Raw genomic sequence first — 15400 nt, 5'->3', positions numbered from 1 at the left:
AAGAACACACATTTGATGACCGGCTGGCGGCAAGGTGTTGGTGTGGTGGCTGTGCGTGAGGGGAATAGCTAGTGGTTCTGCTGAATCTGACATGCACTCTTTGGCGCGGGAGAGTAGGAACTATGGGCAAAGATCTTAGCCTTCGGACGGGCAACAATGACGCCTGCAGGCGCTGATTTTCCCTTGGGACGTTGTTACGTTTTCTCTCCTCTCCCAATGTGTTATTAAGGTGAAAAATCAAGTCCTAGTTCTCTAGGACGAGCGGCGGTAGAGCTTTTTGTGTTGTTTCCTCTTTGGAGGTGTTGTTTACAGGTGTTGTGTGTCTATTTCGTTTTTAGCACTAGAATAAAACATAGACGTGTGGTGCGGTTGTTTTTTTTTCCTTTTCCTAACTATAGTATGCCAAGACTATAAACTTTTTTCTTGCCATATCATTAAAAATATCGCATTACCTCATACCGGTTGTTAAAAAAAAAGAAATTCGAACGCTTCAGAACCAGTCCTAATCCACCCGATTTATCAATAAAAATCGACTGATTGGGAGGTTGGGATAGTCGAGTCGATCGCATCTGTAGTTCTGTTGCATCTGGATTCTCTGGAAATAGATGCATGGAACGAACGAATGATGCTGACGTGCATCTACATAACGGCGAGGACCTTCCTCTTCCTCCTCTCTTTTCTCCAAGGCGATCACCGGACCCGGACACCTCCCACCCCAATCCGGTTCCCCGAGGTGGGGATTGCTAATCCGCGCAGACGGCCGGATTAGCAAGTCGCGCGCATTTCCGAGTCCGTAGCTTCTCACGCTCCTTTTTTTTTTTGGTTTTCCGCTTCTTTTTTCTCGTCGCACGTGCAGGTTAAGCGCGTGGGCTATTACGATCACACGTCATTAACGCTAATAACAGTGCTAAGCTTATGAATTAATCTAATTGTAGATTTTATTATCAAAATAATATATAAATAGTTAAGTTGAAAAGTTTCAGCGATACAATGAACATTTTAAAATTTGTGATAGAAAGTTTTCAAAAAATTGTCTTGAAAGTTAAATTTTCGAGTTGACAGTTTTAAAATTCGAGTTTGAGGTTGGAAATTTTTATATTTGAGTTAAAAGTTTTCTAGTTTCGACTTAAAAGTTTTCAAAATTTGAGTTGAAAGTTTTCAAATTTTGGGTTGAAAGTTTTCAAATTCGAGTTGATCAAATTTGAAAACTTTCAGCCAAAATTCGAAAAAATTTTAACACAAAATTTAAAACTTTTAAGTCAAAATAAAAAATTTTCAATTCTACATTTGTAAAGAGGTGTGTGAAAGATTGAAAAAAAAAACAGAAAGAAACAGTGAAAAAAACGCGTCTAAGATCAAAAAAAAAAAGTGTGAAAAAGAAAAATAAAAGGGCCCGGGAGAGGCGACAACTGGCGCGTATGCTCCGAGGTTGGCTGCCCCTTCCACCACCGCCGTTGTGGAGACGAGGAAACCCTCGTCGCCTGTGCGCTCACCTCCGCTCCAACCGAGTTTGTCGGAGGAGGTTGCAGGGGGAAAAAAGAGAAAATACTGCCGTTACGGGATGTTGCAACTTACAACCCCGTAATTTGGGGGCAGTTGCAACGGGCAGGGTTTCCCAAACTGCCCTGGCCGGGGTTACCGTGCCCCGGCGGTAAGCACGATTACCGTGGTATATGTGAAAAATCGTACGAAACCGTGCAAAATTTATCAAAAATTTAAATTATTTTTTAAATTTATTTGAATTTAAGAAGGTTACCGCGGTATTTATATTACCTACCCCGCGGTAAGCCCGGTAACCGCGCGATTACCGGCGGTAAGGGAAACCCTGGCAACGGGTGACACGGGGAAGATCCTGACAGTAGAACGCGCGTGATGAGATCGGACGGCTCCGCGGGCACCCCATTTTTTTCCGTCCGATCGGCCGCACGGATCCAATCGTTTTGGCATCCTTTTTGACCCGCTCATTTGCTCTGTAGCTCATTTAGGACTTTTCATGTGCCTCAACCGAATTGGTGAATTTGGAGGGAGGGTAACTGTTAATTCTTTTAGGTATGAATAAAAACCCGGCGGATGCACTGTACTTTCTCCATTTCATATTGCAAGTCACTTTTCATAACCAATTTAATTTTGACTAATTAAGCATTAAAAAAACATAGTAGAATTTTTATCACAAAACAAACATATTATGAAAATATATTTAATGAAACTAATTTGATGTTTTAGATGTTGCTAAATTTTTTATAAACTTGATCAAACTTAATAAAATTTGACTTGAGAAAATTAAAACTTATATAATATCAAACAAAGAAGAGAGAGTACAGTTCTATGCATGGTCACAAGCAGGGTTTCACAATTCCGATGAAAACCGGTCGAGTTCCGCGAAATTTCGACGTTTCGACGCGGCTCAAAATTAAGTTTCGATTGGAATTTCGAAGGTTAAACAGTAGATTTGGTCGAAATTCAGTCGAAATTTATCCGAAACCGATCAAAATTTATCAAAAAACATGATACCGATGAGGCTCGAAATTTAGTGGTCAACCGGTAATATAAACCCTCACAAGACAAATCTCTATCAGATACAAACAACTGTTGCAGAACACTTCTCGACGGGTTCATCGCCCCATCCGTGACGACTCACCAAGTTCGAGCATCGCAAAACAGTCTACATATTCATCTTCATCGCATGGATTTCTGTAATCACGGACGTCAGTTCTGTCAATGTCTGCTGTGTCCTCTTGCTTCTTAGTACTCATCAACTTACCATCAAAATAAATCTGGAGATAGTAACCACGATAAACTTTAATTAGTACTCTCTCCGGTTCATTATTTATAGACGCTTTAGACAAGAGTTTAGATACCAATGAGTAATTAATTAGAGTGACTATTTCCTGTTGTACTCATATTAAATACATCTATGTGGCTAGCTTAATGTGTTTTGCATGCATGAAGGGGAATAAATTAGTCCAAACTGATCACACCAAAACCAAAACTTAAACGCTATTTTTTTTTCATTCAAACAGTCAAGTCTCTGACGTCAACTAATAACGAACCGGAGGGAGTAATAAATAGTAATGGACTATGTGTAAAAGACTATGACTACCTTACTCAAAAGTTGCAATAAGTTTGCGATTTTGCTATATCTCACTCGAAAGATTTTTTCTTATCTATCACTCGATTTTCTCTCTCAATTTTACATTGCATTTTCTTGTAAGTTACAGTGTAATTTATGAAACTTACACTGTAACTTTGGTAAGTTACACTGTAATTTTTGAATCTTCGCACGCAAATTTTAAATTTTGTATTGGATTTGATTTTTTTCTTGAGGATATGGTAATTTAGTGTCTATTATGGTGTTTCTTAATTGTCTTTTGCTTTTTATTATATCTATCGGATTTTAATCCAAAGATTAAAAATCTGTGTGATACGATTATAAAAATCTTTCGAAAGATGTATAGGCACTCCCTAACTTTGTATCAATCTAAAATCTGCCATGTAGAGAAGTCCATGAGACCTTTAGAGTCAATAAGAGCAAAAGAGGAATTCTAATTCTAAAATTTCTAAATAAGATAATTACTCTTCGGTTACTAAATCACCAGTAGAGAGTCGTACGTATGTTGGGTCATTAGCCTTTTTTGCAACAAGAAAACAACTCGTAATCTCATGCCCGACAAGGCAAAACCCCAACAGCTTGGCAGGATGTCCGAATACCGAATCCAATAATTGTGCATGCAGTGTGACATTGTGATGTAACTTTTTCTTTAACTAGGAAGGTCGCGCATGTATAACATAACATGTTGTGTTTCGGAAACCTATATAACTGGAATATAAACCAGATGATACCTGCCATGCTTTAAAAGTACTATTTCTTCACAACTTTTCTTTATTAGCATCGCTCAGTAATTTTTTTCAAACTATTTGGTAGCTTGAAATTATTTAGTATTTAATTCATGCCTACAAGAAATCATTTATAATGCTTCTTTTGGTCTAGGAAGAAGGTTGGCATCTTATTTATTTATTTATGAAAAGAATAATAAAATAAGTCAACTTACCATATCCATTATAGACTACTATATATTATCTTATAATAAAAAACATTTATACTATCTCAACAATACTAAATGATAAGAGTATTTCCTAAATTTAAAATAAAAATCACTTTTCTATTGTCACCTCTTCTTATGATGATTATATTGTTTTATTGGATACTTATTATCATTATTATTGTTTTTGAAAGCTAAGAGTCTATAATAGATCAAACTACATCATACCGTTACAATAAGATTAATACATTATTAGTTAACTACAAAAATCATCTATATTATTTAGATGACTATCCATGTCTCGCTTATTTCCAAATATATGTCTAAATATTCTAAAAATACCTTTTCTATCAATTAATAGGCTAACAACGTTAAATCAGATAAACATATTCATGTATTGGGTGAAGCCAACCGCGGGCACCGAGGTTTTCTTCCATGCTACCTTGAAATATGGGTTTCTCATAGCCATGTCATTCTAGACCAGCGTGGAGCATAATTTTAATGCCTAATTAATTATAGGTGCCCTCATAGAGAATTGCCTCCTGAAATAGGAAGTTGAGCTCTATTGCTAAAGGCATCCTCTCATTGGGACTACCTCAGCCCGCCATATGTATGCCTCTGCTTTACTTATGATTGCGTAGAATGCTCTACTATCATGCATGGTGCCCTTCAGAAAAGTACAAAGAGAAGACGAAGGTGACGAAAATAATTTGTTTTTATGTTATGAGTTGTTTTATGGTATAGAGTAGACATAGTTTGTTTATTGTGTTCATTAATATTACTCAAATTTTAATTCTATAGAAACAATATCCTTTTTAAAAAATGACCGAGGTTGATCAATGGATATTACTGATAAATATATTTAAAGAGAGATACCACACTAATAATCTCTAAGATTAACCCCTGGTTTGCCTTTAACACTTGTTGTTCTAGACAAATTTACTAGGTTCAAAATTTTGTTTATTTTCTGAAACTTATTTACTATAGCTTATTCATTATTGGAGTGCACTTACAGTCACGTCAGAATTTCTCCACTATTAGAAAATATATCATGAGTACTTTAATGTCAATGTTACTGAATTGTTCATTTGTTGCCAATACTGTCTTGGCAAAGAAAACAAATTTACATATATGACCATAATTATCATGATGTATTAAGGGGTTGTATTATAGTGGCTAGAAATATTTTTGATATTATTTTTCATATCTACATAGAATGTATGCTTCTGGTTTTTTTGACCATGTATGCTTTTGACTTCATATCTACACCAGTCAAATAGTTTTGAAAAATAAACAAAATTAAATTAGATATACTTCAAAAAAGATGATTAAATTCTACTGTTTTTAGTTTACATACGTATATTCAAATTAGTGTTGTATATTTGTTAGGTGATATTGTGCACCATAAATTATGATGTAAAATTATTTAAAAGTTATTGTGTCTATAATTATTACATGTCGACACCATGTGTTGTGATGTATTTAGCCCTACAAATAACCATTATAATCCGTTCATAGTTCATTTAGTGATAAAAATTTTGTGATATATAATTTCAAGTAAGGACATTTAAAGGCCATTAATTTGATATTTTATCTTTGATGTAGTTTAACTCAGTATAATTTATCTTTGATATAGTTCAACTGTGTTTGATTATAGACTAATATTACCTTTAAATCATAGAAAATTTTAGTTTTAAAGACCGCTTACTTTTCTAAATAATACTATGTGCGTATGTATCATTTTCCGTTTGGAATGTATTTTTTTTAGCTTTTTTCTGTTGAATTCTACATACGTAGATGGGCTATTAGGATAGGGATATTTAATGGCCTAAAATAATATGTTTACCAATTTAATGTATGTGAAGTACTCGTAATGATTTTGAATGTATGACACTATTAAATTTTGATATGACATTTGACCATTTGTATTAAAAAATATATAAATGATATTTGTTTTATCATTACTTGTTTTATCATAAAAAATCTATAATCCCAATTTATATTTTTACATATTTATACAATTTTTTAATAAGATGGATGGTCAACTTATAGGAAAATAAAGAGGAAGTAATATATTTTAGCTTCCTCTAACCTGGAATATCCCAATTCAAAGTTGAATTTTCTTTTCCAATCATATTAAGGAAAATATGTAGTGACTTGGACAAATCTCATGCGTTCATTTTCGGATGCATTGGCAGTTTTTAAGGTTTCATCTACGTATGTAGTTTGTAAAGTATATTTTTCCATCATACTATAAGTATGTTGTTTTGGGTTTTTTGCTTTGGGCTGTATCATTTTTCCCAGTGAACTGTACGTATGTGGCGAACTTGATGTACATACGTATTTTCTCACGTACATTTTTCCTGGTGAACTTTATGAATGTACGCATTTTCTCTTGTACGTGGACGGTGATTAGAATGGAAATATTATATTTTAATTTTTCTAAAAGTAAAATTTAATCTAATGATCTAAAATAATGGATCCATCAATTTAAGTAAAAATAAAGATGACATATTATTTTTTCTCCGAATATCTACAATTTTCTCTAATTCATTAGAGCATCATATGGTGGTGTAGGAGGGTTTGTAGAGTATCACGTGACGGCTTTGGAGCGTTGAATATCTATGATTTTCTCTAATTCATTAGAGCATTATGTGGTGACGTAGGAGCGTTTACAGACGTGATGTCTTGGGAGTGTTGGTAGGAAGTTTAATATATTTTTTTAGGATATTAATAGGTAGATTATAATCTATTGGTTATAATGTTTGATTTTTTTTAATCATCATAAATTTTAAATTTTGGTAGGTAGAAAATTAAAAGATGGAAATAATGGTATAGGATAGGAGACGGAGGAGGGGATGGATGGACAGATGGATGTACGTACGTACCTACGTGATGGGGAGAGGAGGAGGAGGCCCAGGAGGTGGTGGGGTTATGGATAGATTTTTTGATTTTGATCTAATGGTAAAGAATAATAGGTCCACCGTATTGAAAATTAAGGGTAGGATGTTTTGCTTTTTTATCAGAATTTCTTTGATTTCTCTAATTTATTAGAGCGCCAAGTGGTGATTTAGGAACGTTTGTAGGAAGTTTAATGGACTTTTAGTATATAATAGATATATAGAGGAACATGAAATGTAGTATATGGCAAATTAAAATTAATATATAGCCGAGTGACATCTCATACATTACATCATAGAAGTAAGAACAAAGTTCACCTGAAGCCCTACAAGGCTACAACTAGGAGTTAGGACACAGCTACATTTATTGGGGATCCATGCATTAGGCGTACTTTGTCATACAAATTCATAGAAGGTATTGGAGTGGTTGCAAAAAACCGTTACAGCATAGTAGTTTTTATATTTGTATGTACTTTTTGAGAACTTAATTACAATAAGATGCCCTGGTTTGTTTCAAAATATACGATACTTAAAATAGAAAAATTCAGGCGCCTAATGTTCCGCATTACCAAACAAGTATAGTAATTGTACTTATTTGCAGAGAATGTTATAAGCGTTTACCTTGTTTTTTATGCCATTCTCTGAGATCCAGCTGTCGCTGTTTCTGCACCATCTCTGCAGTGCATCATTATCATTAATTTCCAATTTCTCCAAGGCACTAAGCTTTTGTACAAATGCCGGCAAATATACCAGATTCAAACAACCAGTAATAATTAATTCATGTAGCAATGACAGACTGACCAACCATTTTGATAGTTTCGTCATGCTATCGCAGCCATCTATCCGCAGTGATCGGAGTGTCGTCAGGTACCCAATGCTCTTTGGCAATTCGTAAAACCAACAGTGTGTAAGTTCCAACACCTGAAGATCAGGAAGGAACTGAAGCAGTTTCCAGTCATTGGGCAGCAGGCGGCAGCTTCTAATATGCATTTTCGATAGTACCAAAGACGATGACGAGCCTGTGTGATAGAAATCTGCTATAATTTGATCGCTTGCTTCTATTCTCCATTCAAGAGCTCTAGGAAGGCATGGATTTAACCTTAAAATAGGACACTGAGAAATTTCCAGCTTGTGAAGACTGGGGAACATGAATTCACCATTAGCCGATACTTTGGTGATCCACTCATTTAGGTTATCCATCTTTACCAATGTAAATTCCCTCAATTTCCTGAATGCTCCATTACCACCACAAATTTCTCCTCCCAGTTTCCTGAGGCTAAGGATTCTCCTAAGAATCAACAGTTCCAGATGTTGTAATTGACCAAATGGTGGTAAATATTCACACCTTGGTAAATCTACCATCTCAATTCGGACTAGATAAGGCAGACGTGATGCCAAGTTCATCATCCAGCTAGCAAATGATGTCGCCATGTAGCCTTGTATCTGGAGAACTTTTAGAGTGTCAGGAGGTTGTAACTTCCGCAGCAAATCTTCATCCTCCACAAAACGCTCAGCTGCAGGAGTCCATGCCAATGCCAATTTTGATAGTGCTGATTTATACGTCAAGTTTACAACATCCACTTCTCCGATACTTGTTACATTCTCAAGGCATTCAATTTCTAGCTCAGCAGGATGTACAGATTGAAGCCGCGAAATATTGCTACACATGCCAAAAGCTGCTCTTTGAACAATAAACTTGGGCAATGCTAGCATATCATTCTTGAACTGAGACTCCCTCACACGCTTCTCTAACCAGGGTGAGCATCCTTGTATTAGCAGAAATTTGAGGCTGGTGATCTCACAAATGCTTTTCGGAAATATCTCTATCCATTGACATCCTGAGATATCTAAAGTGTGGAGATCTTTTAGACCCCTAATTGTTTCAGGTAGGTGGATGAGACTTGAGCAACGAGACAGGTTTAAGTACTGTAGCTTTGTAAGGCAGCACACAGCATTGATGTCAACCATTAAATTTAATGATAAACAGCGTGACAAGTTTAGATACTGGAGTTCACCTAGCCTATGAAAAGACTTGGGCAAACTATGAAGATCATAACAATTTGCTAGGTTCAAATGCAAGAGATTTGTCAGGTCACCGAATGAGTTTGGCAATGAACAAAGGTTACTACAACCAGATAGGTCCAGGTGTAGCAAGCATCTCAGTTTGTTCACTGATGTTGGCAATGTTGAAATGTTCAAAGACCCATTTATGTTCAAATAAATAAGTTTTGAAAGTTTCATAACATGCTTGGGAATTGTTTTATGTTGCATGCCAGTAGCACTAAGGAACTTCAATTGCTTCAATTTCCCAATAGATGAAGGTAATTTTCCACAAGAACACTTACTTATGTCCAAGACACGCAAAGATTTTGTAAATAAGGGTAGCTGAATTCCATCACAGTTGAAAAAACGCATAGCTCTTAATTTAGTAGATGAATAGGAGAACTTTGTTTGCCCGACACAATTGATTAGTAATGCATACCGACAATTGCCTTCTCCAGAGTTGTATTCCTTTCCATTATCCATTAGAAGTAGCTCATCACCCATAACACATCTAGCAAGATCATGCATCAAATCATGCATGCTGAGTACCATAGAACACTTAGCATCCTCCCGTAGTCCCGTGTAATCTAAAATTCGTACATTGAAATGTTTAAATTAGTCCAGGATGACCCTGAAAGTACACCTATTCAATAGAAAGAGGGCCTGAATTTTAATTCAATAGAAGAAAAAGGATTAGACTACTAAACTTATATGAGCAATTTTAGGGTGCTCCACTTAGCTGCTATGAGGTAAGATGAGTATTAAATCCGAACCATCCATTGATCAAGGGTAATTGCCATGCATGCACTTTGCCTAGTATGGCAGATTTTTATTATGTTAATTAAGAAACTTTTCTAAGCACATTTAGTTCATCCTCCCATGTATTCAAGGAAATCAGATGTCCTTTTGGCTTAATATAACATTTCATGGTACACAAAATCACAAATACTCATATAAATTTATAAATATTTCTTCTGTACAATCTATGTAAATAGAAATATAGATCAATATTTGAAAACTGATATATGTTCTCTGTATGCGGTATTAAACATGTTAACTTTTTTTATAACAAAATCATGGAATCAATGCGTGCATCCTTTTTTTTTTGTGCGCCATGGATAGCCACAATTATACGTTTAAGCATTACTGCTAATGCCCAATGTCCAGATTCATGCATATCACATAAAAGTAACACACTTAGACCAAAATTAAATCATGAATGATAAGAAAACATTGCATTGCTCTATTATTCAAATGACAGTGGCTATGTGTGTTTTCTTACTTATGATACTGTCAAAAAAGACTATACTACCCTTGGCATGATAAGTGCTAACCAATTACTCCTTCCTAGATGGCAATCTTAAGAGAACTTTTATGGTGTTTTACCCTTTTTGGGATGCAAACACCATAAAAGTCATGTAATCTTAACTGTTGGAATTCATGGAATGGATGCCCCAAAATAAGTTGGGTGAACATTAAAATTTTCCAACTTACATCTCTTGAATATTTTAAGGTTTATATGTAAATCAACTAAAGAGATTTATATGTAAGTTGGAAAATTCGCTCACCAGGGACAAGACTTGAATATTGAAGAAAGGACATTCCCAATAGCTCGCTTACATACTGTTCTCCTATCTTTTCAAGCGATATGTGCTTATTAGGTCTTTCTTGAATGAAACCAAGCGATATCCACTGTTGAATTAGATCATCACTATAAATCTCACAACCTTTAGGAAATGTTGAACAATAAGAAAAGCAAATCTTCAAATAAGGAGGCATCTGGTAATAACTAAGCTTCAGCGATGGCAGCACAACATCTTCTGGAGATGATCCATCCCATACATCACTATCTCTCACATTTTTCCATTCTTCAACATCTTTGGTGCGCAAGATGAATCCGAGAGACTGGGCTGCCAATGGAACTCCTTTGCACTTCTTTGAAATCTCCCATCCTATCTCTTCCAACACATTTTTATCACCTCCTTGAAAAGTACAACTAGACAGGATAGCACTCTGCCTAAACAATGTCCAGCAATGGTCATCAGACAATGGCTTCAGCTTGTATGGTGCAACTGTACATATCTTCCTTGCAACTTCTTCATTCCGTGTTGTGACAACGATCCTAAGCCTGCTTTCTGCCTTAAAGCTGCTTAGCATCAATGTTAACTCACCCAACTGGAAACAGCTGTTCTCCCATAAATCATCCAAAATAATCAGGCAACTTTTACCATCCAATATCTCTTCAAGACAGTTACTTATTGACTGTAGATCATCTAAACAGTCACTCTGTCCTTTGATTTGTGAAATTATACTTCTGCCAATCGTTTTTAAATCAAAATTTGGAGATACATAAATCCATACACGCAAATCAAAAGTTTGTGTTCGATCATCATTGAAAACCAATTTAGCTAGTGTGGTCTTACCAATACCTCCAAATCCAAAAATTGGAATTACCAGCAAATTTTCAATGTTGTCCGATTCTAACAATGCTAATATTTCCTCCTTCTCTTTGTTTCTTCCAACAACAGCTGACTTATTGATCTTTGATGTTGTTTCCCTCTTGCTGATCTCTTCCCGTTCCAGATCCCTAGGGTAGGTATCTAGAGTGAATCCATAGTGTGTTCGTTCTGCTGCTATCTCTGTTAACCTTACCCTCATATTCTTCAACCTTTTGCCCATAAATAACTTGGCCACCGAGCTAGAGAATGTTGTCTGTTGAACGTTTGTAGAAAACATAATGAAACGACTGTCCCAACATAAAGAAGTACTACCTCAGTTTCAGGTTATAAGACTTTGCATTGCCCACATTCATATAGATGTTAATGAATCTAGGCACACATATATGTCTAGATTCATTAACATATATATGAATGTGGGTAATGCTATAAAGTCTTATAATATGATTATATGAAACGGAGGAAGTAGAAAGGAAAAACTTGCTCTTGAACATGACTGTAACAGTACAAAGGCAAATGAGCAGTTGCCCCATTGGAACACGCTGCAAAACCTCTATTTGCTTGTTGGGCACTATAAACCAGTTAGGCCTTATTCGGTTAACCCCATGAGAGAGGGATTGGAGGGGATTTATTCCACACCTATTATGGTGTGGAATTATTCCCCATCAATCCCCTCCAATCCTCTTCAATCCCCTCTAAACCGAACAAAGCCTTAGGGAATCTAGCTGAGACTACTAAATATTGTCCTAAATGTCAAATCTTTTTTGACGGGAGGAGCATAGATAAGCATAAAACTGAAGTGAAGGACGACATCCTAGCGGGAGGACACTTTTTTACCTCCGATAACTTGGCTTCGAATTCATCGAGCATGTCGGAGATGTCGTAGGCCGCGTTCTTGAGCCTCTTCAGCCAGAGGCTGGCGCCTTCGTCACTCACGGAGCGCCTCTCGGCATCCCTGAGCACCGCTTGAAGCATACCCAGGGTGCTCTTGATGCTCTCCAGATCTTGCTTCAGGTTCCATCGCATCACGATCTGTTCCCCGACGGCGGAGCCAAGCTTTCCCAGCACCTCCTTCAGCACGGCGGACACGAGCGCCTCCCCGACTCCACCAGCCATCCTTGCTGTTGCTGCAACTGCAGTCTGGCTGAATTGCGGAGAGCGGTAGTGGGTGTGTGTGTGTGTAGGAGCGGGTTTCCAACGCTGGATAAAGTAGACCACGGAGGAATAGTCTGGAATCCGCGTTACTCTAGAATCCGCGTTATTGATCGACATTTTCTCTTGGAACTAACCTGCCGCCTGCGCGTAGACTCATTAGGCGGAACAGCGGAAAATGTTCTTTTTCCTTTCCAGAACACGCACGGTCCAGATTGGTCATTATCAGGATCTTTAGGCTGGTTTGGTTTGAGACCTAAATTAGACTTATCAATATTTGATAATTTTAATATAGTGTTTAATATCTATTTGGTTTGAAGCTAAGTTTTTCATGCCTAAGAAAATAGGCCATTTTAATAGTGAACTTAGCCTATTTTGGCTTCAATCCAAGCACAACTTTGCCTTATCAAAATTAGTCATACCAAAATTTGACACTGACAAAATTTAGTAAGTCCTATTTAGGCCACAAACCAAACCAGCCCATTGTTTTTTAGGCTGTGTCCATTGTTTTTCGCTCGCACGCTTTTCAAACGGCTAAACAATATTTTTTTTATATAAATATTTTATACGAAAGTTACATTAAAAATTACATTTTCATTTTTTTAAAAAAATTAGTAAATACTTAATCAATCATATTTTGTCGCTCCTTTTGGCCCGGCGGGAGTATGATCATAAGTCTAAGTATGATCATGAATCGCATCTTAGTATCAAAATACTACGAGATTTTCTTTTTTAGTTTAATTTAATATTTATATTAAATATATGCAGCCAGCCTACTAAAAATAAAGTAATAATAATAAGATATCACATAAAAAAGATATTTCCAAGAGAAAACCGCCTAACAGTGCTAATAGTTTTATTTAACATTGATTTTGAAGATACATAAACATAAATATATTCATATTGTTTTGATTTCTAAATTTAATACGTTAAAAAAGCTAAGTGGAGGAGAGAGAAAGCATGAGAGAGAAGAAAGCCATCAACTAATAATAAGTCCAATAACATATTATAAATAGCTATAAACATCCATGGAGAAGAGAAATGAAAAACACGTTACATATGTGAGCCAAGTACTAATGGTGCAATTTATATTTATATAAAACTATTATACAAATATGCTATTAGGTTGACAGCAGATGATATATCAATTTTAGAGCTAACGGTTGACTGTAATATTAAACTTTTCAAAATAGTTGATAGTGGTGCATGGGCGACGAGGCTCTCTCGTTCCAGGGTAATTGAGAGAGACAGTACCTCTTTTTCGCGCGCAGGCTTCACAAACTACTAAATGGTACGTTTTTAGAAAGAAAAATTCTATAGCAAAGTTGTTTTAAAAAATCATATTGATTTATTTTTAAAATTTAAAATAGTTAATACTTAATTAATCATGTGTTGATGACTCATATCGTTTTAGGTATTTCTCCACCTTCTATTTTCCCTCCTTTCAAACACTCCCGACCACAAAAACAATGTGCACTGATCCGTCGTGGGCCGGCACGGATTGCCGCAGGATCCCACGCCGCTTCGGGCTCCCACGCGCACGCGCTGCGGCCTCGGACTTGGACTTGGCCTCTCCCGCGTGTCCGGGTCGGATTTGGGCCACACACGTTGTAGCTGCGAGTGGATTTTTGGGCCTTCAGCCATCGACCCGTCGTTGAGTTTGCTGCTGCTCTTGGGCCAGTCCGCCTATTTCATCGAATTTTTTTTCATTTTTAATTTTTTTTAATATTTACATAAATAATTTATCGTTGGAAAAATTTACAAAAATAGACTTTGCTGCCCTCCACTAGGATGGCAAGCTGACGTGGCAAACAGGGGAGGGACAGGCGATGACGGCGGATCGAAATTTTTTTTTCATTAAACCCTTGCCGCCCACTGCTAGGGTGGAAAGGGGCCGGCCTGGGCTGGCTTTTTTGCATGGAGGCCCCTTGCCGCCCAGCCCTCCCTCCTCATTCCTCCCATCACCTCCACTCTAAAAAAGAAGGGGGAGGAGAAGAGAAGAAGAGGCGAAGCTCTGTCGGTTCGAGACTCCGATTTCATGTAATATTCATAGATGCATTATATTTTTGACTATTGAGTTAACTACTGTGTATTTTTTAAAACTTTGTTTGAATAAATGCATTATATTTTCTAGGGTTTTAGTTGTATTAATCTAGAACTGCGTATTGCTAGATATCGGTAACTGCGTAGATCTACTAGTTTTAAATATACACTTTACCATTACATTAGCATACATAACAAGATATTACGTTTGTCAGTGATATGGGACCGGGAGTATCGTGACCTGAGGCTTGAGGCAGACACAATCGCCCACGTGGCCTGGCACCTTCGGGGACGTCGGGCCCGAGGGTGAGGTGTCCGCTCTCCTCCTGATTTCCCCGAGGGGGGTCGGGTTACTCCTGCCCCGGCCCCGAGGGCCGAGGCACCCCGACCCCTTGAGGAGGTTTGCGCCACATATATGGGATAGGTGAACACGGCAGTGCTCACCTAACCACATTTATTGCAGTCTGGTCAAGCGTGTCACGCTGCATGCAGCGCAGTGCAGCGCGTTCCTTTATCCGGTCTGTGACCAGTCACAGACCGGTCAGATCACGGGTTAGGTGGCGACTGGCGGTCTGACGCACGCCTTGCCCCATCCCGTCAAGACGAAAGCCTCTAGGCACTCGTCTCAAGCCGGAGCTAGCGTGTTATCTCTTAGAGATGGCACGTTAGCCCTGGTTAGATTTATACCAGGCTTCATCCCAACCATTACAGGCAAGATGCTACATGAAGAAGGGCAAACATGCATGTTTGCCCAGCTGACACGTGG

At 37.3% G+C, this 15400-nt stretch overlaps 1 protein-coding gene across 7 annotated transcripts; it reads right to left on the bottom strand.

Annotated features, from left to right (window-relative positions):
• Positions 1–2330: 2330 nt before the first annotated feature.
• Positions 2331–12621, bottom strand: LOC107278342 (disease resistance protein RPP13). Of its 7 annotated transcripts, XR_010739526.1 has the most exons (5): positions 12277–12621; positions 10552–11695; positions 7746–9570; positions 7562–7615; positions 2331–2774 (listed from the first exon to the last, which is right to left on the bottom strand). XR_010739526.1 is itself a non-coding variant. In XM_066307807.1 (4 exons), exons 1-4 carry the CDS (start codon positions 12300–12302, stop codon positions 2613–2615), a joined length of 3375 nt encoding a protein of 1124 aa, XP_066163904.1. In that variant the 5' UTR covers positions 12303–12621; the 3' UTR covers positions 2331–2612. The 7 variants fall into 7 exon arrangements, 5 of the variants coding, with proteins under 5 accessions (XP_066163904.1, XP_066163902.1, XP_066163905.1 ...); XM_066307807.1 differs by having other exon boundaries at positions 7562–9570; positions 10552–11729; XM_066307805.1 differs by having other exon boundaries at positions 7562–9570.
• Between the last annotated feature and the right edge of the window lie 2779 nt (positions 12622–15400).

Source organism: Oryza sativa, chromosome 2 (genome assembly GCF_034140825.1).
Source record: "Oryza sativa Japonica Group chromosome 2, ASM3414082v1".
In the NCBI taxonomy this organism is placed as follows: Eukaryota; Viridiplantae; Streptophyta; class Magnoliopsida; order Poales; family Poaceae; genus Oryza; species Oryza sativa.
The sequence above is the reverse complement of the archived record's forward strand: the minus strand, read 5'-3'. Positions and strand labels throughout refer to the sequence as shown.

What these genes read in the sequence shown, in the direction of transcription:
- LOC107278342 (XM_066307805.1), bottom strand. Translation starts at nt 12,555, where the DNA reads ATGGCTGGTGGAGTCGGGGAGGCGCTCGTGTCCGCCGTGCTGAAGGAG. An exon ending in TCGAAGCCAAGTTATCGGAG is followed by an intron (nt 11,696 to 12,276) that starts GTAAAAAAGTGT and finishes AACGTTCAACAG; the next exon opens with ACAACATTCTCTAGCTCGGT. An exon ending in AGAATGGCATAAAAAACAAG is followed by an intron (nt 2,775 to 7,561) that starts GTAAACGCTTAT and finishes TACTATCTCCAG; the next exon opens with ATTTATTTTGATGGTAAGTT.